Genomic DNA, 23,415 nt, shown 5'->3' on the forward strand with positions numbered 1-23,415 from the left:
GAGTTGCAGAGGGCCTCACTAAGTAGCTGAGGCTGTCTGCCAACCCGATCCTCAGGTCTCAGCCTCCGGAATGCTAGGATTACAAGTGTGCGTCACCACATCCGGCTTGGTACACACTTCTAATCCCAGCATTTGGGAGGCTGAGACAGGAGGACTGTGCTTTGCAGCCAGCCTCAGCTATTTAGTGAGGCCCTTTGCAACTCAGACCCTGTTTAATATAAAATAATACAATGTAAAATAAAAAATAGGGTTGGGGATGGAGCTCTGAGGTAGAATAACCCTGGCTTCCATCTCCAGTACTGCAAAAAAGAAAAAAGAAAATAGGATTGAGAGTGTAGATCGGAGGCAGAATGCCCCTGAGTTCAATCCCTCAGTACCACAAAATGTTATTTAAATGTGTGGATATATACATAATATATACACACATATAAAACAAACCAAACATTACACATGTGTATACATGTGCATACACATGTGTACACAGTGTATATACATGTGCATATACATATGTGTATGCATATAATGTATATGTGCACATGTATATATACATATGTGTATATACATGTGTATGTGCATATACATATATGTGTATATACAGTATGTGTATGTGCATATGTGTATATACATATCTGTGTATATACAGCATGTGTATGTGCATATGTGCATATACATACATGTGTATACACAGAATGTGTATGTGCACATGTGCGTATACATACATGTGTATACACAGAACGTGTATGTGCATATGTGTATATACACATCTGTGTATACACAGAACGTGTATGTGCATATGTGCGTATACATACATGTGTATACACAGAACGTGTATGTGCATATGTGTATATACACATCTGTGTATACACAGAACGTGTATGTGCATATGTGCCCCCCCCCCCCACACACACACACATAATTGTGGCAGCGGGGACGGTCTGGGCAGGCGTGCTCGCCCGCCGCGCCCCGGCCCGCTCTCTTCCTTCCATTGGCCGGGCCGGCGGCGGGCGGGCCGAGGCGGCGCGGGCGGGCGCGGGGCGGGGCTTCCTGCGGCCGCGGCGGAGCCGGCTCTTCCTCGCGCGGCGGCGCGGCGTGTGACAGCCCGGCCCGCGAGCCCGCGGCGGCCATGGAGAGCGGCTCGGACTCAGGTCGGCCGCGCGCCGGGGCGGGCGGGCGGGCGGGGCGGCGGGCCGATGGCTCAGCGCTTTCTAAATATACGCGGCGGACGGCGGCGCGGGGACGGCGGCAGCGAGCCCCGCCCGCGCGGCGCTCGGGCAACATGGCTGCGGCCGCCGGGGCCTCCCAGGACGAGCTGAGTGAGTGCGGCGGGCCTGGCCGTGCCCCGTCACGTCGCGGAATTGAAAGCGGAGCGGCGGCCGGGCCTCCGCCCCGCGCTCGGCGAGTCGGAGGAGCCGAGCTCCTCGGCGGCCGGCAGGGGCCTGCGGGCCAGCCGCCGGAGGGCCGCGCCCCGGGCCCTCGGCCCCCGGCCCTCGCCCCCGGCCCGCGGGGCGCCCGGCCTCCAGCGGAGAGGCCCCGGGCCGCGGCCGCGCGGCGGGCCCCCAGTCGTGGCCGTGTTCGGGAGCGTGGCTGGAAGGGCTTTTTAGGTTACCGGAGCCCGAGGCTTCGCCCTCCCCCACCCCCGAGCGTGTCCTTCAGTTTGTGGCAAAATCAAGGAAGATGTCATTCGCGGAGGATGTAGGTTTTAAATGGAAGCCCGGGCGAGCTGTTGCAAGCTTATGGTTGTGAAGCTTCTGGGGTTAAAAAGCTCCTGCGGAATTTCCATAGGGAAGTAGTTGTAAACACAGATTGATGTTTCTTTGGGGCTTGGCAGCTTAAGGCGACTTTTATATACATGATGTCACTTCTGTCCTCGTAACAAGGGCAGGTAGGTGGGAATTCTGGTTTTAAAGAGGAGGCAGGTTTAGAACGTTTAATTCCTTGCTGCTTTGACACAGAACTGGTGGAACAGGAGTCCTGTTTGCTCTTTTGAAGCTGAAGTAAACACTTGGCGTGACGTGGGGCGCTGGCGAGCGAGGAGCCCGGGTCTCCTGATGAGGTCAGGGGTAGAGATGGGGCTCAGAGCCTTGGTTGATGGATTGTCTCTGGGCGCCACTGGGAGCACCAGCAGGCCTTCTGACGAGATCCATTCTCTCTGCTTTCATCTTTAACTTTATTCTGGCAAAATACACGTAACATGAAATTCACCATCTTAACCATTTTTTAAGTATCCAGTTTAGCGGCCTTAAGTCCATTCACGCTGTCGCGAAGTTATCATCACCATCCATCTCCAAGACTCTTCATCTTGTAAAACTAAAACTGTGCTCATTAACCAATTCCCTGTGACTCCCCTCCCCATACCCCCTAGGAACCACCATTTTGATTTCTGTCGCTTTTGTGTTTGGAGTACTTTACCTACTTCATATAATGGTATGGTACTGTGTGTGTCATTTTGCCATTGATTTATTTAGCATAATGTCTTCAAGGTTCATCCATATCGTAGCATGTATCAGAATTTTCTTTTGAAGGATGAGTAATATTCCATTGCACGTATATGCCACATTTTTAAAAATCCATCTCTAATAACTTGGGTTATTTTTAGATCTTAGCTATATGAAGGCAGATGTACAATCTGTCTTTGAAGTGGAATTGCTGGATCACATTTTAATTTTGTTTTTGAGTTTCAAAGAACACTGTACTGTTTTTCCTCCCCATTTTGCAGTATTGAGATGGAGCCCAGTTTATGCATGCTAGGTGAGTGCTGTACCACTGAGCTACATCCCCAGACCTGCTATACTGTTTGTGACAGTGATGATACCATTTTACATGGCATAGGAGTTGCAGTTTCTTTGCATCTTGGCCAACATTTGCTGTTTTCTATATCCTCAATAGTAACCATGTCAATAGTTGTGAGGTGGTCTGAGTTTTAAAGATTTATTTACTCAACGCTGGGCGTGGTGGCCCACGCTTGTAATCCCTGCGCTTGGGAGGCGGAGACAGGAGGATCGTGCTGGTTCGAAGCCAGCCTTGCTGGTTTAAGAGACCCTGTTTCCAAATGAAAATATAAAATAGGTCTGGGAGTGTATCCTGGAGGTAGAAGGGTTCCATCCCCAATACCACCAAAAAAAAAAAAAAAAAAAGATTTATTTACTCAATGGTGTCTGAGTTCTTGTTGTAGCATGATATACATTAAAATCTCCTTTACCAGTAGGGATGAGGAACAAGAGGGAGAATTAGGTATTTTGAGGTGGCTGAAGTATTTGTGTCTGTGCAGTGTGCTTTTGTATAGCTGGTACCTGTTAAGATGTTGGAGGTACTTCTGGTTAAGGAATTTTCTGGCTTTAGCAGTTCATGGGAAAGTTAGGAACAGATAGCCAATTCTAGCCTTTTGCCTGGCTTGGTAGCACATGCCTGTAATTCCAGGTATTTGGGCCACTGAGGTCGGAGTATCACAAGTTCCATATTAGCTTGGACAACTTAGAAGACTTGATCCTTAAAATTAGGAAAAAAAATTGGGATGTAGTAGAGCTTTTTTTTTTTTTTTTTTTTTTTTTTTTTTTTTTTTTTTTTTTTTTTGCGGGTCTGGGGATGGAACCCAGGGGCATTCAACCTTGAGCTACACCCCCTGCCCTAATTTTTTATTCTTTATTTTGAAACCGGGTCTCACTGATTTGCAGAGGGCCTCACTAAGTAGTTGAGGCTGTCTGCGAACCGGGATCCTCCTGTCTCAGCCTCCCGAATGCTGGGATTACAAGCGTGTGCCACCACGCCCGGCTTAGTAGAGCATTTTTCTTGAATGTAGAAAGGTCTGGTTTAATTCCAGTACCAATCTTGCCTTTTCAATATTTGCTTTGGACAGATCAATCATTGACACAGAAATCTGTTGACTTGGTTTCTGTATTTCTTTAGAAGAGATTAAATGCTTGGCAACTGGTACCTTGGGCTAAGTTAACTTGAAACCATATCTATCTATAAATACATATACATACTGGCTAAGAAGTTTCAGATAAAGCATTTTTAGTTTCAGGATGGCTGTAATAAAAGAGGAGATGTTGATAAATAGTGCTTTTTAAAACTCCATAAAAGCGAATTATCTGAATATTTGTTAATTACTTTTTTAAAATTAAAAAAAAAAGTGTGGTAGTAGGGATTAAACCTAGGAGCATTCTACCTTTGAGCTACACCCCTAGCCCTGTTTTATTTTTTTTTATTTAGAAGCAGACCTCACTAAGTCGCTGAGGGCTTCACTAACTTGCTTAGGCTGACCTCAAAACCGAGGTTCTCTGGTCTTGGCCTCCCATTTATTGGGATTACAGGCACATGCTACTATGCCTGGCTCTAATTTCATTTATTTGTTTGTTTCTTTGTTTGTCCTGGGGATTGAATCCAGAGGCATTTTACCTCCAAGATATACTCCCAGCGTTTTTTCTTTTGTTTGTTCCGAAAAAGGGTCTCACTAGGTTGCTGAGAGCCTTGCTAAATTGCTGAGGCTGGCTGCCTCCAGTTTCAATCTCCCAGGCTCTGGGATTACAGATGTGCACCACTATACCTGGCTTCTAATTTCTTTTATTAAAAACAAGTTCTTGCCGGGCGTGGTGGCGCACGCTTGTAATCCCCGCGTTTGGGAGGCAGAGACAGGAGGATCGCGCAGGTTCGAAGCCAGCCGCGCTGGCGTAAGAGACCCTGTTTCAAAAATATAAAATAGGTCTGGGAGTGTAGCCCGGAGGAAGAAGGGCTTCCAGGAACCCCAGTACCACCAAAAAAAAAAAAAAAAAAGTTCTTGTTTTTTGTAATCCTGGGGATTGAACCCAGGAGCCTTCTACCTCTGAACCATACCCTCAGCCCCCCCTTTTAAACACTTGCTAACTTACTGCATGCTATCCTTGAACTTGTGAGCCTTCTTAGTCTCCCAAGTACTGGCATTACAGGTGTATGCCCTGCTTTTTTCTTTGGTTTTACTGTATTATTATTTTTTTTAACTTTTGGTAAAATGCACCTTATATAAAATTTATCATCTTAACTGTTTTTAGGTGTACAGTTCAATGGCATTAAGTAGTCCCTGTTTTTGAGTCCATAGCCACTTTCAATTATACTTTTTTCTGAGAGTTCCTGAAAAGCAGAATTGGACGGTTATTATTATTATTATTATTATTATTATTAATTATTTGCAGTACTGGGGATGGAACCCAGGTGCATTATACATCCCTCAGCCCTCCTTTGTAGTCTTTAAAAAACATTTTTTTTTGGGTGGGTCTGGAGATGGAACCCAGAAGCATTTGACTTCTGAGCTTACCCCCCCCCCCCCCCCGCCCAATTTTTTATTCTTTATTTTGAAACAGGGTCTCACTTAGTTGCAAATGGCCTTGCTAAGTAGCTGAGGCTGTCCACAAACCAACCATGATCCTCTGGTCTCAGGCTCCCATATGCTGGGACTACAAGCATGCTACCACGCCAGGCTTGCCTTTCCTGTCTGTCCCTTCCTTCCTTCCTTCCTTCCTTCCTTCCTTCCTTCCTTCCTTCCTTCCTTCCTCTCTCTCTCTCTCTCTCTCTCTCTCTCTCTCTCTCTCTCTTTCTTTCTTTCTTTCTTTCTTTCTTTCTTTCTTTCTTTCTTTCTTTGTATTTGTGGTTCTGGGGCTTTAACCAAGGGGCATTCTGCCTGCATGCTACAACCCTAGCCCTATTTTATTTTAGTGGTACTGGGGGTGGAACCTAGGGGCTTTTCTACCTCTGGGCTATAGTCCCAGACCTATTTTATACTTTATTTGGAAACAGGGTCTCACTAAGTTGCTGAGAGCCTCACTAAATAGTTGAGGGTGGCTTTGAACCTGTGTGATCCTCCTGTCTCAGCCTCCCAAAAACTGGGATTACAAGCGTGCACCACTAGGCCTGGCTGATTTTATTTTTATTTTGAAACAGTGTCACTACTTGCTGAGGTTGTGCTCAAACCCGCAATCCTCCTTTTTCAGCCTCCCATGTACTGGGATGTACTTGGATTGCATGTGCCACCTGTAATAAAAGGTTTTATCTTTTTCCTTTGTTTTACTTACCTCTTTTTGTTTTTTACTTTTGTAGTATTAAACCTGACACTTGCCAAAAGGTAGGTAGGCAGGATAATCTCGGGTTGATATGTGTTAGAATTTATGGCCCTTTTGCAAGTCTCGTGTAGTCGTCACTTTGGTCAGGTGATTATAATAGAACTAGTTTCTTAAGAGTTTATTATGTGGGCTCATTGCTTTGCGCCTGTGTACTGATTGCATCCTCGTACCCACCCCGCGAGTTTGATGCTCATACTGTCTCTGCTGGAGCTACCTGTGTGTACAGAGTTCGATTCCAAAATTAATGTTAATTCCCAGCATATCAATCTCCCTGCAAGGTGGATATACAGTTTATAACAAAATCTAGGTAGCTTTTTTCCCCCACTTTTTTCTGGTTATCTAGAGAGAATTACATGTGTAGTGTATAATATTGCAATGTTTTGATGCTTGTGGAATAGAACATACTAAATTTTGGGATAATATATGCCAAAAAACCAACTAATTCAGACTCTTAAAGGTAGTTCTGAAATCTAGTCTGTAAATTATTTAAGCTGAGAGTACTTTATTTTTAGGGTCATATTTGCAAATGAAATTCATGTAGGGCAGGTGGCTAGTTTTTCTTCTAGTATTATCTTCTGTCAGTTTGTGGAAAAATTAACGTTGTAGTTATATTTCAGCAGTGAAAAGCAGAGATGTTTCTGACAGAGGAAAGGAAGCATTTGAGACTTTTCACCTGGTCAGCTGCTTAGTGGTTTCATATTCTGGGCTTTATAATTATAAGGATCTTCAGAACCTGATCTTTGTTGGAAGACAACTCATGAAGGAACAGAAGTCTGTAATCGTAAATAATATACTATTAAGTCTGACCATTTGACACAGCCATGGGAAACTTGACTTGCACAAGTTGGTCAGATAATCCACATGTCAGGTACCTTTGGAGAGAGCCTCTCCCAGTGCCAGAAATCTGAGTGGCTCTTCTAAAGGTCGAGGCTTGGGAAGCTGTGTGTGGAGTTGCGAGTCCATTGTGATTCTGTGGCTATTTCAAGCCCCAAAGAGATTACTTTAATAACAGGCATACATACTACTGAGCTGATCTTTGTGGAAAGGCTAAATCAAGCCGGCATCATTTAAATTTTGGTTACTTAAACAGGAAGGTTAAAATGGAAAATAACAATGGTATTTCTACTTTTTAAATCAACTTCAGCCAGGCGTGGTGGCGCACACTTGTAATCTTTGCATTTGGGAGGCTGAGACAGGAGGATCGCGGTTCGCGGCCAGCTTCAGCTACTTAGTGAGGCCCTCCGCAACTTGGACCCTGTTTCAAAATAAAGAATAAAAAATAGGGCAGGGGATGTAGCTTGGTGGTCGAATGCCCCTGGGTTCCATCCCCAGACACACCAAAAAAAAAAAAAAATCAACTTCATTCTAATTTTTCACTTCTTCCCCATTCTGTTTTGAATTATGCTTTCAGTAAACTGATATTTACTGAAGGGCAGTGTCAGTGAGGGCAGCTGGCACTGGGCGCTGGCCTTCCTCAGAAGATGGATGTTAGAATAGGCCCTTCCAGTCCAGTGTCCTCAGTGGTTTGATCCGGTTGCTGATCTCTCCTTCTAGGCCTGGCCACGTCTGCCCTCATGCTTGCCATCTTAGGTGGCATCTTTTACCCACACACTTTTCAGTTTATAGGCAGACTTTAAAAATTAAGCAAATAATTTATGGTCCTGTCCTCTGAGGGCTTATAATTAGATCCAGGTTTATGTACCAATATAAATAGCTATTATGAAGCATGATATTGAAAAATGCTTTGGAAAGCTCAAGGAATGAGTGCAGCATTCCAGGGCAGTTGCTTGAGCCGGGACATGAAATGGAAATATTGTGCCTTTTCAGAAGAAACTAAGGAAGTCTGGTATGAGGGGAATGGGAGTAAAGAGCTGGGAAGGGAGATAAACTTAGGATTCTGAGACTTGGCTCATGCTGCTCTTATGATTTGGAATCTTCAGCAAATTCCCTTCCCTTCCCTAAGTTTCAGTTTCTCATAGAATTGGGATAACAAGAAACACAGTTTTGTTAGGATTAATGCATGTAAAAATGTATTGTATAAACAGTTATGATCTCTATAATTCATAAATAATGCTTGATGTATTTGGTGTGGAGGACAGTAGCAGGTGACGCTGGGGAAGATAGTTCGGGGCCAGTGTGTTGTAGGCATGCCGGCACACTGCGTTGGACTTTGTTCTGTGGAAAACCATCAAAGGCTCCTGAGCCGCGGAATGCGAGCAGATCTGGGTATAAGGATGACAGATGACCGTGGTGAAGCACTGATTATGAGGATCTGGAGGTCAGCAGCAGCAGGGCAAATTAGGAGGGTGTCATAGTGGTCAAGTAAAAGCAGTGTGGAATCTGAATTGGGACAAGGGAAGTGGATTTGGCAAGGAGGTAATATAATCTTAGACTCCCTAGAATAGGCAGCAATTTTTGGCCAAAGTAGAGGAGGGTTATTAAAGAGAGGGAGGAATTACAGATGATCCCAGGAATCTAAATTGAAAGGCTGTGGGTGGAGGAACGGAGGGGAGTATAACCTCTAGACAGACTCAGGGAATTGAAAATGGAGAAAAGAGAGAACAGGTTTATGTTTAACAAATTCTTTGTTGTGTGAGTGAATGATTGCAGTCCCTTGTGGAGCTGTGTATGGAGAATGCTTTGAGTAGTGGCTGAAGCCTCTGGAATTGGAGGCAGCTGGTTTTGAATCCTGGGTCGGCCGCTTTTTGTGTAATGTGTCCTTGAACACATAACCAGCTAACGTCTGGACTTTGTTTTTCATATCTGCAAAATAGGACAGCAAAACCAGCCTTACAGATTATTGTAAGAATGGGAAGAGATAACGTATATTGTATGCTAAGGACTTGCCTGAGTGTTTGGTACACAGTTCACAGGTTTGTGGGAATGTTGGTCTGAAGCTTAGGAGGGGGTGGAAATGATGGAATCACAGGAGTGGACAGATTGTTTAGACGGATGTTTGGGGGATATACATACCTAGGGGTGGGAAGAAATCAAGAGCCAGGCAAGATGAGGGGTGCTGGGCTGCAAGGTGATAGGTACCTAAGGTAATGACTACTAACCATTCATGTTCTCAGCTCTTGTGTCCTAATAATGTGTATACACTAATACTCTTCTTGTAAAACTTGTATAATCAGATATTTTCTTTAATTTTAATATAAGGTTTTAATATGTTTATGATATACACGTACTTATATGACAAAATATATGTTGTATTGGTCTTGGAGTTTTTTTTAGTCTTCATTGAATAATTATCTGTATTTTTGAAACAGTGTATTCTTAGTTAATTCTGTTTATGGACATATTCCTTATTCTCCAAATTTGGTAATCAATAATTCATTCTGCTGAATTTGCAAAGCAGGGCATTAAAGATCTTACCAAAAATTAAAAATGCTTATTTAAAAAAATGGTAGCAATGCATATAAATCTTTTAATTGTATTTTTTTTGGTGTTCTAAATAATAGATTCTTTATACAATTGCATATGTACGAGTGGATGAACATACCATTGGTGATCCAGAGGATTTTTGTCAAGATTGGATAAACCATGTATCACATTGATTGTAGAGGTTAGTAGATTTAGTTCCTGAGGATGTGTGCATTTTTTTTTTTTTAGCAGCATTTAAAAATGCAGAGATGATCAGGTAGCAGTTTTATCCCAAGATTTTCATGGTTTTTTTTTTTTTTTCATTTTCTTGATATCCTGAGAAAATCAGTGAAGTTTATGTTAGTTTATATGTGCCTGAAGCCTCTTTTCTTTGTGATGGTTAACATAAAAGCATTAGCAAGAAAGAAGAAATAGATAAAATTTGAAGATGGTGCTTAGCAGTGTGCACAAGGGAAAGACAATGGGTGATAGTTTTCAAGTAACATTCATTGTCTGCCACATAAGAAAGATTTGAAGTGCTGCATTCAGTAAGGGGAAGAGGTACTGAAGGAGGCATCCTCATGGTCGTCAGATATTCCTGATTGTACTATTTTGACATGCAATGTTACTTTTTAAAAAGTCATTTAATTCTACTTCATTCTGAGGTAGGACAAGAGTATGTTTTCAATTTTATTCTTGGAGGTATAGGATGGACCTGTGGTTGAAACTGAGAATTCAGATTTTAATTCTCTGATCCTAAGGACCCAGTATCCAGTGATATCTTGGGATTTTGTAACTCAATCCAAAAGTACATTTTGTTGCTATCTTCTCATTCTTAATCTAATTTACTCCCCCCAACCCCCAGTACATGCTATTACATTTTGGTAGATAAAATGCTGATTATGGCTTCTAATGCCTTAATTCACGTATGCGGAACTTGGAGGGATGCAATATTTTATAAAACAGAGTTAAACTTTAGAAAAACTTTTAGTTTATTTGTGCTGTTTCATATATTTTTATTCCAGAGATGTAGAGAAATAGAAAATTGGGAAGTTGCCGGGCGTGGTGGCGCACGTTTGTAATCCCCGCGCTTGGGAGGGGAGACAGGAAGATCACGCTGGTTCAGAGCCAGCCTCGCTGAGACCCTGTTTCCAAATAAAAAAATATAAAAAATAGGTCTGGGAGTGTAGCCCAGAGGTAGAAGGGCTTCCAGGAACCCCAGTACCACCAAAAAAAAAAAAAAGAAAAAAAAAGAAAAAAAAAGAAAAAAAAAAGAAAGAAAATTGGGAAGTTGGAAGAATTGTTTAGAAGAGCAATGAGGGCATTACTTATTCCCTCCTATATTCTTTTGTGTTTTTTTTTTTTTCTTTCTTTTTTTTGCGGGTCTGGGGATGGAACCCAGGGGCATTCAACCTCCGAGCTACACCCCCTGCCCTATTTTTTATTCTTTATTTTGAAACCAGGTCTCACTGAGTTGTAGACAGCCTCACTAAATAGCCGAGGCTGTCTGCAAACCGCAATCCTCCAGTCTCAGCCTCCGGAATGCTGGGATTACAAGCGTGCGCCACCACGCCCGGCCTAGATTCTTTTAATGTTAGAACTTTTGGGATTCTAGGAGATGTGTTAATGCCTTTAAGATATGCTGAAGACAAGCAGGTCAAATCACAAATGCTGGGCATGGTGCAAGCCTGCAATCTGAGGATTTGGAGGCTGAGATAGGAGGATCACAGTCTCAGCAACTTAGACAATTTACCAAGATGCTGTTTTTTTTTTTTTTTTTTTTTTTTTAATACTGGGAATTGAACCCAGAAGCATTTTACCTCCGAGCTACATGCTCATGCCTAGACTGATTTTCTTATTTGGAAACAGGTCTCAAAAAGTTTCTGAGAACCTCACTGGATTGCTGAGGCTGTCCTCGAACCTGCAATCCTCCTGTCTCAGTCTCCCAAGTACTGGGATTACAAGTGAGTTGCCACTACACATGGCTTAGAGACCCTGATTTAAAAGAAAAACAAAGGAATGGAGTTAGTTTAGAGGTAGAATGCAGCCGGTTTTAAATAAAGATCATTTAGAGTTTGCATGTCCAAATGAGCAGTGTTCTTCCAAGTAACTGCTTTAGGGTGGATCTTTACTCTCCTATATTTGACCTTTATGCAGCCTGAACTCTTACACAGTATACATGATTTCCCTTTAACAGGCTCTGATAAGATGAAGTAATTCTGCCTGTCACCTTACTAAATCTTATTTCTAACTGGGTATCTGCCACCTGTTGCCTCTGGGGAAAAGGGCCTTCTTGGGAAGTGGGAGTTTGTGTGGACTTCAAAGTGTTGATGTGTTGGTTTTGACACTTATTCATTATGTCTAGGGTACAGACGACAGCTGTTTTCTTATCACTTGGCCCCACCCTTCCAAGCTATTCCCATGTCTTCCCTTTCTTATTCTGTGTGTGTGTATGGTGGGAGGGGAGGGTAGTAGTAACAGGATGGGGGCCACACTTGGCCCCACCCTTCCAAGCTATTCCCATGTCTTCCCTTTCTTATTCTGTGTGTGTGTATGGTGGGAGGGGAGGGTAGTAGTAACAGGATGGGGGCCACTAGTGTAAGCCAGGAGAGGTAGGCATATTTGTAGGGGGTTAAAGTAGTCGGGTAGCCTATACAGGCTAGGACCTCACAGCTGTCTGGGAGACTCCTCTTTCCTTTTCTCTGTTTAAAGAAAATGGATACTAGAGCATCTGGATATAGGGATTTCCTTCTAGGGGCATCTGCCTTGGCCTTGAAGGAGGGACTGGTGGATTAGGGGCCAGGAAGAGGATCTGAGTGCCTTAGTTCTGGGAGGCAGGAGTCCTAGCTAGGACTGGGTCAGCAGGGACTTCAGGCTTTGGATTGATTGTAAAGGTTCTCATACTGCGCTCTGGACTGCCCTGACCAGAGGGAGGCAACTCAAGGAATCAGGATTGTTCTTTCTGGGAATGGGCCTTCTCTCTACTCCTAACACACTGTATTTGTGTTTACTGTTAGATTGCCCAACACTTGCTTTTTAGGTACATTTGCATTTAATTGAGTTTCTTGAAAAAAGAGCTAGGGTTAGAGGCAAGCCTGTATTTATTATTTATTTTGTTTGTGTGTGTTATTGGGGATGGAACCCAGGTGCATTCTCCCTCCAAGCTACACTCCCAGCCCTATTTTATTTTTTGTTTTGAAACAGGGACTCACTAAGTTGCAGAGGGCTTCACTAAGTTGTTGAGGCGAGCTATGAACCTGTGACCCTCCTGTCTCGGCCTGAGTACTAGAATTACAAGTGTGTAGCACCATTCACAGCGCAGATTTCATATTTCTAGCTGTTAATTGTTTTCTCTTTCTGGATTGAATTCAGGGACATTCTACGTCTGAGCTAGACCCCCAGCCTTATTTTTTACTTTGAGACAAGATCTTATTAAGTTGTTGCCTCCCTAAATTGCTGAGGCTGGCCTCAAACCTGAGATCTTTTGGTTTCAGTTTCCTAAGTACTGTAGTTATAGGTGTGTGCCACCATGCCCAGCTTCTAGCAATAAATTTTTAAAAATGCGTCTCGCTGGCTCTTTGCCAATGTTAGATGGCATTCAGTGGCTGGAATGGCATTTAGGAATCAGCGGGCACGTTCAGCTTTAGGGACTGGTTAGATTTATAACTCAAAACTGGACCCACCGGAGAACATTTGAGCATTACCTACGCAATCGGGGTACTAGGCACTGCTTCCTTATTCTTCATAATTTTAGCCTCAAACTAGTAATTGCAAGAACTGTCAGCTCAGAGGTGCTCATTCTCTTCTCTGCTCCTTAGACCATCACTTCCAATTTTTGTACAACTTAGATCTTTACACTTGACTTGATTTCTTTTTTTTTTTTTTTTTCCTTTTGGTATTGGGGATGGAACCCAGGGACATTCTACCTCTTAAAGTATACCCCCGGCTGGGTTTTCTTTCTTATTTGGAAATGGTCTCAGCAGGTTGCTGAGAGCCTCGCTAAAGTAGACTTGTATTTCTGAAAATACTGCTTTGGTTCCTCCCATGTTAGCTTGGATGTGAAATCTACCCGTTGCTCTCGTTTACACACTCACACAGTTCCCTTTACTCAAGCATTTCAGGAGTGAACTCTCGAAGGTATGGTGAAGTTGTAGAGAAAGGCCTTATCTTCACAGCACTTGGTTTTCTGCTTTCACGGGTCCCCCACCCCCTTTCTGTGAGCCTTGCTCATGCTAGGGAAATACTCTGCCACTGAGCCACACCCCCAAGCTCCCTTCTTTTCTCTTGCTTTTCTTTCTGCAGTAAATGCTACACTCTTCCTTCCTGATTGAGAACAGAACAGTTCTGCCACACAATCAGACCTTCAGGAATTTCACTTTTTTATTTTTTAAAACCTCTAAGCACTTGTCATAATATTAAGAACATCTAAGAGATTCTGATTTCTAATTTATCATCAATCATCACCTTTCCTGTAACACAGATGTTAGATGTATAAGCTTTTTGTTTGTGTGTGAATGTGGTACTGGGGACTGAACCCAGGGGTATTCTACCTCTGAGCTATATTCCCAGCCCTTTTTAATTTTTGTTTTGTTTTGTTTGGAAACAGGGGTTTGCTAGGTTGTTGAGGGTCTCACTATATTTCTGAGGCTGGTTTTGAAATTGTGATTCTCCTATCGACCTCTCAAATACTGGTATTACAGGCATTAACACATGCCTGGCATAGATGTATAGACTTTTTTTTTCTTTTTGGAGGTACTGGGATGGGTCCCAGGGACATTTAACCTCTGAGCTAAACCCCTAGCCCTACTTTTTATTCTTTATTTTGAAACAGGCTCTCACTGAGTTGTAGAAGTCTCACTAAGTGGCTGAGGCTGTCTGCGAACCATGATCCTTCTGTCTGAGCTTTCCAAATACTGGGATTACAAGTGTGCACCACTATGCCTGGCTTTGTATAAATGTGTGTGTGTGTGTGTGTGTGTGTGTGTGTGTGTGTGTGTGTTACTGAGGGTGGAACCCAGGGGCTTTTCTACCTCTGGGCTTTACTCCCAGACCTATTTCATATTTTATTTGGAAACAGGGTCTCATTAAGTTGCTGAGTAGCTGAGGCTGGTTTCGAACCTGTGCGATCCTCCTGTCTCAGCTTCCTAAGCCGTGGGATTACAAGCATGCACTACCATGCCCGGCTTTGTATAAACGTTTTTTGGTACTGTGGATGGAATCCAGGAGCATTCTACCTCCGAACTACACCCCCAGGCCTATTTTTTATTCTTTATTTGGAAACAAGGTCTCACTGAGTTACAAAGGCCTAACTGAGTAGCTGAGGCTGTCCACGAACCCGGATCCTTCTGTCTCAGCCTCCCAAATGCTGGGATTACAAGTGTGTGCCACCATATCTGGCTCCCACTCCTATTTTTTATTCTTTACTTTGAAACAGGTCTCACTGAGTTGCCGAGGGCCTCAATAAGTAGCTGAGGCTGGTCATGAATTGCGATCCTCCTGTCTCAGCCTCCCAAGTACTGGGATTACTAAATCACTGTTTTTCAACTGGAACTAGAAAAAGATGGAAACAAATGTATGTAGGCAGTGAAGTAGGATGAGAATCAAATGCACCTTAAATTGTGCTTACCATATGGGGAAGGGAAGACTGGGCAGTTAAATACGCAGCCAAAGATAATCATTGCCTGGAGAGGTGTAGAAAAGGTCTGTGGGATTATGTGGGCCAGGATGCGAGGGAGGGGTGTGTGTATGTGCAGCGTGTGATATTTGAGCTGGACCTTGAGTGAGACAGATTTGGATGAGGAAAGAAAGGAGGAGTTGGAGCAGTTGGGAGAGTATTTCCTGTTCAGTGACTTGCTGGTCAGAAGAATTGTGCTGAGAGAGTAGATGGCATACTTTAGAAACTCTCGGAATTTGGATGACTTTTGGAGAGTGAGAGGATGCATTCCTGAGGAAGTTCTTTGGGGCTAGATCAGCCTGCTCTTAAAGACTCCTCTGATACTCACCCTAGGCACGTAGGAGCTGCTTAGTTTTTTAATAGCCTCTTTTGGAAGCATCTTTGTTTTCTTGTTAAAGACCTTTCAGTCATGTTTGGAATCGGTTTTAAGTGGCTTAAGCAAAAATGGGCACTTCGGAATCAGGAAGTCTTGTGGAGCTCAGGCCTTCAAGAGAAGCCTCGGGACTGGAAGTTATTCAGATTTTCTTCTAGCTTCTCTACTCTGTGCCAACAAAGAGTTGGTCTTTTTTTCAGACCAACTCTCTCTGACTTTGTGCTTTGTGGGGTAGGCTGAAGATGCCATGTCATATCTGCTAGCTTACTTTTCCATGTCTAGTCACTCAGAGGAAGCTTGACTCTAGCCCCAGTTCTGCATGCCTGGAGAAAGGATGAGTTGTGGCAGTGACCTATCTCTGACACCCTGGCTGTGGGCGGGGCACAGTCAGCTGCCATGGTTATCTGGTTAGATTTAGTATTGTCTCCGCTTACTTTCTCTGCTTAAACCATGTTGTAGCTGGGCATCGTGGCACATGTTTGTAATTCCAGTACTTGGGAGGCAGAGACAGGAGGATCACAGATTGAAACTAGCCTCAGCAACTTAGACCCAGTTTCAAAATAAAAAATAAAATTGGGCTGGGGGTATAGCTCAGAGGTAGATTGCCCCTAAGTTTAATCCCTGACACTACATATACACAAAGACAAATACAAAAAGCAGGGCATAGTTTAGCATACTAGAAGTAGTAGTATTTGGAAGTGCACTTACTATCTTTGAAATCTTGGTCACTGTGATTTTTCCTAGACTCTATTTTCCTATCTGTAAGTTGGAGCTAATATTACCTACCTCAGTAGGTAGTACTAAGTAGTAGACGATGCTATTTGAAGGGAGGTCCTGTGTACTAGTTAGCTGGAGGGTAAAGATCTCTTTGGGTTTACCTTTGCATTCTGTATCTCATTAGTTTGGTAACTTGGCAAGTCAGTAAGGTCATGAGTCTATGAATACAGTCTCTACAACACCATACTTTTAAAGAAATATTTTGATGCTCAGGTTGTCTTAAAAAGGTGATACATCTAAGAAATCTGATTATTGCTTTTTCTTTTAGGTTTTACCTGTTTTTTTCCCCACAAGTAATGATGTGAGTGAAAAACCAATAATTATACATATAATAATGCCTTTTCTATAACTTTTATTCTTCAGCTCAGAAGTCACAGTTGTATATTTTGGAGAGTTCTATGGTTTGTGTGGGCAGTTTATATCTCAAAAATAATTTAAAGTTTTTAGAAATTCCAGTGGATAAAGGTGGGTAGCAGTGGAGTGAAGCCTTTAAACTGTCCTCTTTCCTCTCCTCCCTTGTTGATGTTGTCTCTTCGTTTTTGGTGATGCTGGGGACTGAACTCAGTGCCCCAGCACCAGGCCACCTCTCTAGCCCCAAGGCCTTATGCTTATACTAGCTCTTTCTTCCTTGAGGTAGGAGTAGGGAAAGTTCCTTCTCTGTTTTTAGAGACACTAAAGACAGATGAATAATATGAATTTGAGAATTATTTAGGAATTTAAATATATATAAAATATATATTTAAGTATATGTTTATATGTATACATATAAATATGTATATGTACTGCATATATCTGTGCATAGATACTGAATTTAGGAACTTTGTAAAAGTGGATCCATATTGTACGTATGTTTCTGCAATTTACTTTTTTAGATTTTTCAGAAATAGGCCTTCTGGCCTACATGACATGTCTTGTTTATTTCCACTGTTGTATGACTCTGGCACAATTTCTTCCTTCTTGTTGTCTGATACTTAGAGTGCATTCACTATCCCTGTGGCTATGAGCAGTTTTATGCACGTATCCTTCTGTTTCCTCTTTCCTTGGGAGAATTCTTTTTCTTTATTTCTAGGACAGTGCTATACAAAGTGTGATCTGAAATTATTTCTTGGAACTAAGGAACTTCTGTGAGAATATGATCCTCACTGTTAATTTATTTTACATTTGTTATCCTAGTAAGACTTTTTTTTTTCCCCCCAGTACTAGAGATGGAACCCAGGGGCATTCTACCTCTGAGCTACACCCCCAACCCTATTTTTTATTCTTTATTTTGAAACAGGGTCTCACTAAGTTGCAGAGGGCCTCACTAAGTAGCTGAGGCTGACCTCGAACCACGATCCTCCTGTCTCAGCCTCCCAAATGCTGGGATTACAAGCATGCGCCACCATGCCCGGCCCAGTAAGACTTTTTGAAGGAAGAAGTGATCCTTACATATTTGCTACCTGTAGGTGGGCTACTTGAATAGAAATGCTAGATTGAAGTATATTTGCCTCTCCAAGTGTATTAGAGATAGTTTCATTAGAGAATTGATTGTATCCTCCTAATAAACAGGGAACTAGAGTCTCTCTTGGTTTATTTCAAGTCTTTGCCAACATTTGGTACTGTTAGACTTGCAAACTTTTTTTTCTGTTATAAAGGGTACAGAATAGTATGTCATTGTCATTAATTTTGCATATACCTGACTTGTGATTGATCATCTTTTGATGTATTAGTTGGTATTTGGGTCTCCTTTCTGAATTGCCTGCTTGTGTTCTTTGTCCACTTGAAAAAAATGGATTAGTTGATTAGTTGATTTATCTGGACTTATAGTTCTCTAAGTATTTATTGTCAGTTTTTTCTCAGTTAAAAAAAGTGTAAGATGGGTGTTGTGATACATGCTTGTAATCCTAGTACTTGGGAGATTGAGATAAGAGGATTGCAGGTTTGAGGCCAGCCTCTGTAACTTAGTGAGGCTCTCAGCAACTCAGCATGACCCTGTTTCCAAATAAAAAACAAACTAGGTGTAGGAGTGTAGCCCAGAGGTAGAACTAAAAAAAAAAAAAGCCGGGCCTGGTGGCGCACACTTGTAATCCCTGTGCTTGGGAGGCGGAGACAGGAGGATCGCTCAGGTTCAAAGCCAGCCGCGTTGGTTTAAGAGACCCTATTTCCAAATTAAAAAGTATAAAAAAAAAATAGGTCTGGAAGTGTAGCCTGGAGGTAGAAGGGTTTCCAGGAACCCCAGTACCACCAAACCCCCCCCCCCCAAAACCAAAAAACAGGCAGGCATGGTGGTACATGCTTGGTAAACCCAGTATTTAGGAGGTTGAAACAGGAGAATTTCAGGTTTGAGGCTAGCCTCACCAATTTTCTTTTTCTTTTTCTTTTTTTTTTTTTTTTGTGTGTGTGTGATACTGGGGATCGGATCTAGGAGTATTCTACCTCTGAGCTACACCCTCAGCCCTATTTTATTTTTATTTTTTATTTTTTGTTTGTTACTGGGGATAGAATCCAGAGACATTCTACCTCCAAGCTACACTCCCAGCCCTATTTTTTATTCTTTATTTTGAAACAGGGTCTCACTGAATTGCAAAGGGCCTCACTAAGTAGCTGAGGCTGTCTTGGAACCTGTGCTATCCTCCTGTCTCAGCCTCCCGAATCCTGGGATTACAAGGGTGAGCCACCATGCCTAGTTTTACTTTTATTTTGAAACAAGGTCTTGCTAGGTTTCTGAGTCACACTACTTGCTGAAGCTGACCTTGAGCCTGTGATGATCCTGTGTCAGCTTCTCAAGTACTGGGATATTATTCATGTATCAGAATGCCTGGCTAGCCTCATCAACCTAGTGAAAGTCTGTTTCAAAACAAAAAATAAAAAGGTCTGGAGTATAGCTTGGAGGTAGAATGCCCTTGGGTTCAATCCTCCTAGTACCACTAAAGAAAAAAAAATCTTATTATTTTTTTTTGGTGGTGGTACTGGGGTTCCTGGAAGCCCTTCTACCTCCGGGCTATGCTCCCAGACCCATTTTTTATATTTTTATTTGGAAACAGGGTCTATTAAGCCAGCTCAGCTGACTTTGAACCTGCGCAATCCCTCCTGTCTTCACCTCCCAAGCACAGGGATTACAAGCGTGCTCCGCCACGCCCGGCCTTTATATCTGTTTTATGTTTTGTACTTGAGTTTGTGTATATGTGTTGTTTTAATATTCCCACTTCTATTTTCTTTGAAAAGCTCTAAAATTTTGCTTTTATTTGTAGTACTGGGATGTACTGTAAAAAATCCAGGGACATTCTACCTCCAAGCTACACCCCCAGCCCTATATTTTACTTTATTTTGAAACAAGGTCTCTGAGTTGCAAAGGGCCTCACTAAGTAGCTGAGGCTGTTTGAGAACCACACTCCTCCTGTTCAGCGTCACAAATGCTGGGATTACAAGCATGTGCCATCATTGCCTGGTTTAAAATTTTACTTTTTATACCCATGTTCTCAAATTATTTTTCCCCCTGGTATTGTGGTTTGAACTTAGGGGCATTCTACCTCTGAGCCGCACCCCCAGCCCTGTATTATTATTGTTTTTTGTTTTGAAATAGGGGTTTGCTAAGTTGCCGAGGGTCTTGCTCAGTTGTGAGGCTATACTCAAACCTGTGATCCTCCTGTTCCCCCTTCCTTTTTTTGGGGGGGTGGTGGTGGTACTGGGGATTGAACTCAGGGCCTTGTACATGCTAAGCTCGTACTTTAACAATGGGCAACACCCTAGCCTTTTTTTTTAATACATTATTTTGAAATAGGGTCTGGCTAAGTAACTGTAGGCTCAATTCAAACTTGTGATCCTCTTGTCTTAGCCCCTTAGGTACTGGGCATATAGGCATGTACCACGGTAAGTGGTATATTGGATATTTTTTCCAAATACTTGAGTAAACAAGTTTTATTCCACAATTAATTTAGTAGTCTGTTTTTTCTTTTCTTTTTTTTTTTTGGGTGGTGCTGGGGATCAAACCCGGTGCCTCCTGTAGGCTAAATGTGCACTCTGCCAGTGAGCTACACCCCCAACTTTAACTTCTTTGGGAAGAGAGAGAGAGAGAGGAGAGGAGGGAAGGAGGGAGGGAGAGAGAGAAAAATCTTGGCACTTTGCATAAATTGTAGAATCAAATTTTCAGTGTTCCTCAGATACCTGCTGAATTGCTATTGGATTGCATTGTCTCAGATCAGTTTGGGGAGAATTGAAACCAATATGAGAAACCCCTCATCAAAATGCTTAGGCCAGAGGTGTTTTGGGTTTTGTCATATTTGCATGTATGTAATAAGATATCTTGGGGTAGGATCCAAGTCTTAACATAAAGTTAATTTATATCTCATGAATATACACATATACTGAAAGTCATTTTATGCACTGTGTTTAGTGCACCTGTGTTTTGACTGTGATCCATCGTGTTAGTCCCAGTTTGGAATTTTCTATTTGTAGCATAGTGTCAGTGCTCAAAAAGTTTCAGACTGTTGGAGCATTTCAGATTTCAAATTTTGGATGATGAGTCCTTAACTTACATTGAATCTTCTCATCTGTGAATATGGTATAGTTTTCCTCAATTTCTGACAGCCATGTATTTTAGTTTTCTTCATAAAGGTCTTACATATCTCTCTCTAGATTAATTTTTAGATATTTGATGTCATTGTAGTAGGTATTTTATTTTTTTAATGGCTTGTTGGTATATAGGAGTGCACTTGATTTTTGTATTTTGTTATTCTAATAATTAGATTATGTTGGATTTTTACTGTATTGATATAATCTTCAAATAATGAAAAGATTTCTTGTCAATCTTAAAAATTTTTTTTTTTTTTTAAATCTTGAAACAGGGTCGCACTAAGTTGCTGAGGCTGGCTGTGAACCTGCAATCCTCCTGTCTCAGCCTCCCAAGTACTGGGATTACAAGCATGCACCACCATGGCTGGCTTTCTTTTTTCAATATAAATGTATTTTAATTACTCGTCTCCTCTTACTGCTCTGAATACATTTCTAATAAGAATCTGAATAAAATTGTTAGTAATATCCAGGTGTGGTGGGTCATGCTTGTAATCCCAGTATTTGGGAGGCTGAGACAGGAGGATGGTGCAGGTTCGAAGCCAGCCTCAGGTACTTAGTGAGGCTCTCAGCAACTTAGTAAGATCCTGTTTCCAAGTAAAATATAAAATAGTTCTATGATTGTAGCCTGGAGGTAGAAAGCCCCTGGATTTTATCACCAGTGTCACACACAAAAAAGAATTATTAGTAATAAGTATCTTTGTTTTGTTTTCAAATTTAGAGGGAGAGTATTTGATATTTTGCCACTAAGTATGTTTGCTGTAAGTTTTTATAGAAATTCTTTGTCAAATTAAAAAAGTTCTCTTCGAGCCTATTCAGTGTGAGTGGTTTATTCCCATGTGTTGAGATAATCATGATTGTTTATCTTCATTCCATTAATGTGGTTAATGACAGTGATTTTAAGTGATTAGCCAACTTTTTATTTTTGGAATAGTCTCATTTTGGCATGATGTATTATCTTTTTTGGGGGAATTATTGGGCATTGAACCCAGGGAAATTCTATCTCAGAGTTAAACTCCTAGCTTTTTTTTTTTTTTTTTTTTTTTTTTGCAGTACTGGGGATGGAACCCAGGGGTATTCGACCTCCGAGCTACACCCCCTGCCTTATTTTTTATTCTTTATTTTGAAACAGGGTCTCACAAAGTTGCAGAGGGCCTCACTAAGTAGCTGAGGCTGTCCGCAAACTGTGATCCTCTGGTCTCAGCCTCCCGAATGCTGGGATTACAAGCGGCACATGCCTGGCTGCTTTTTCTCTCTCTCTCTCACTCTGTGTGTGTGTGTGTGTGTGTGTGTGTGTGTGTGTGTGTGTGTGTGTATTTCATAGAATTAGAGACTGAACCCAGGAACATTCTACTTCTGAGCTATACCCCCAGTTCTTTAATTTTTTTTTTTTTTTTTTTTTTTTTTGCGGTACTGGGGATGGAACCCAGGGGCATTCAACCTCGGAGCTACACACCCAGCTATATTTTTTAAGTATTTTTATTCTTTAAAACAGGGTCTCAATGAGTTGTGAAGAGCCTGCCTAAGTAGCTGAGGCTGTCCGTGAACCACGATCCTCCAGTCTTAATCTCCTGAATGTTGGGATTACAACTATGCGTCACCAAGCCCAGCTCAGTTCTTTAATTTTGTTTTATATTTTGTAAAAGGGTCTCACTAGGTTGTTGAGCCTCGCTAATTTTGCTCAGGTTTGTATTGAACCTGTGATCATCCTGTCTCAGCCTCCCGAGTACTGGGATTATAGGTATGTGCTATCACACTTAGTTCTTTGCATTGCCTTTGTATGTCAGACAGTCTTTCAGTCTCTGCCAACTCTAGGTCTAGTATAAATCTTTCTTGTCTTTTTTTGGTTGCTGGGGATTGAACTCAGGTGCTTGCTTATGGTAAGCATGTGTTCTACCATTAAGCTACACATCTCTATTCCCAAATCTTTCTTTATGCAGGTTTCAGAATATATTTTTTTCCCTTGTGCTTGAATAGAAGTTACATGAATGTTTATACCTTAGTGTTATGATGCACACTTTTAATCCAAGTACTTGGGAGACTGAGACAAGAGGATCGTAGGTTTGAGGCTAGCCCCAGCAACTTAGAGAGGCCCTCGTCAACTTAGACCCTGTTTCAAAATAAAAAAAACAAAATAGGGCTGGAAATGTAGCTCAGAGGTAGAATGCCCCTGTGTTCAATCCCCAGTACCCCTCTCCACGTGTTTATAATAATCCATTTAACTGTGTACTTATGTTTTAATGTATTTTATTTCACAATGACAGATTTAAAAACTCCACAAATAACTAAGTTTCTTTTATCTCTTCATATACTAAAAAAATCCAGATGGATCAAAGATAGAATACAGAAAGCAAAATTATAAGCATACTAGAAGAAAAAAGTGTATATGTCATGTGTGTCCATGGCCACCCAGGTTCAGTGATTCTCACCGAGGACTCATTGGAGTTAGTGTATATTTGTAGTCCTGGCTAGGATTTATTGCAGCAGAATCACTAAAGGGAAAAGCCATGTGGGTTAAAGTCTGGAGGAATCTAGGTGCAAGCTTCCAAGAGTCCTCTCCGACAGAGTCACAGGACAGCTTGATCCCCATA

General features: G+C 42.0%; 1 protein-coding gene across 1 annotated transcript in view; it reads left to right on the plus strand.

Annotated features, from left to right (window-relative positions):
• Positions 1-1,276: 1,276 nt before the first annotated feature.
• ECPAS (Ecm29 proteasome adaptor and scaffold) overlaps positions 1,277-23,415 on the plus strand; it is a gene marked incomplete at both ends in the record, with an annotated part of 115,627 nt that continues 93,488 nt past the window's right edge. Inside the window, one exon of the mRNA XM_080709071.1 lies at positions 1,277-1,313. Coding sequence (XP_080565197.1) covers positions 1,277-1,313 — 37 coding nt within the window. The remainder of the gene's footprint in view (positions 1,314-23,415) is intronic.

The sequence above is a fragment of the Muscardinus avellanarius genome (assembly GCF_963383645.1).
Source record: "Muscardinus avellanarius genome assembly, chromosome: 13".
NCBI classification, from domain to species: domain Eukaryota; kingdom Metazoa; phylum Chordata; class Mammalia; order Rodentia; family Gliridae; genus Muscardinus; species Muscardinus avellanarius.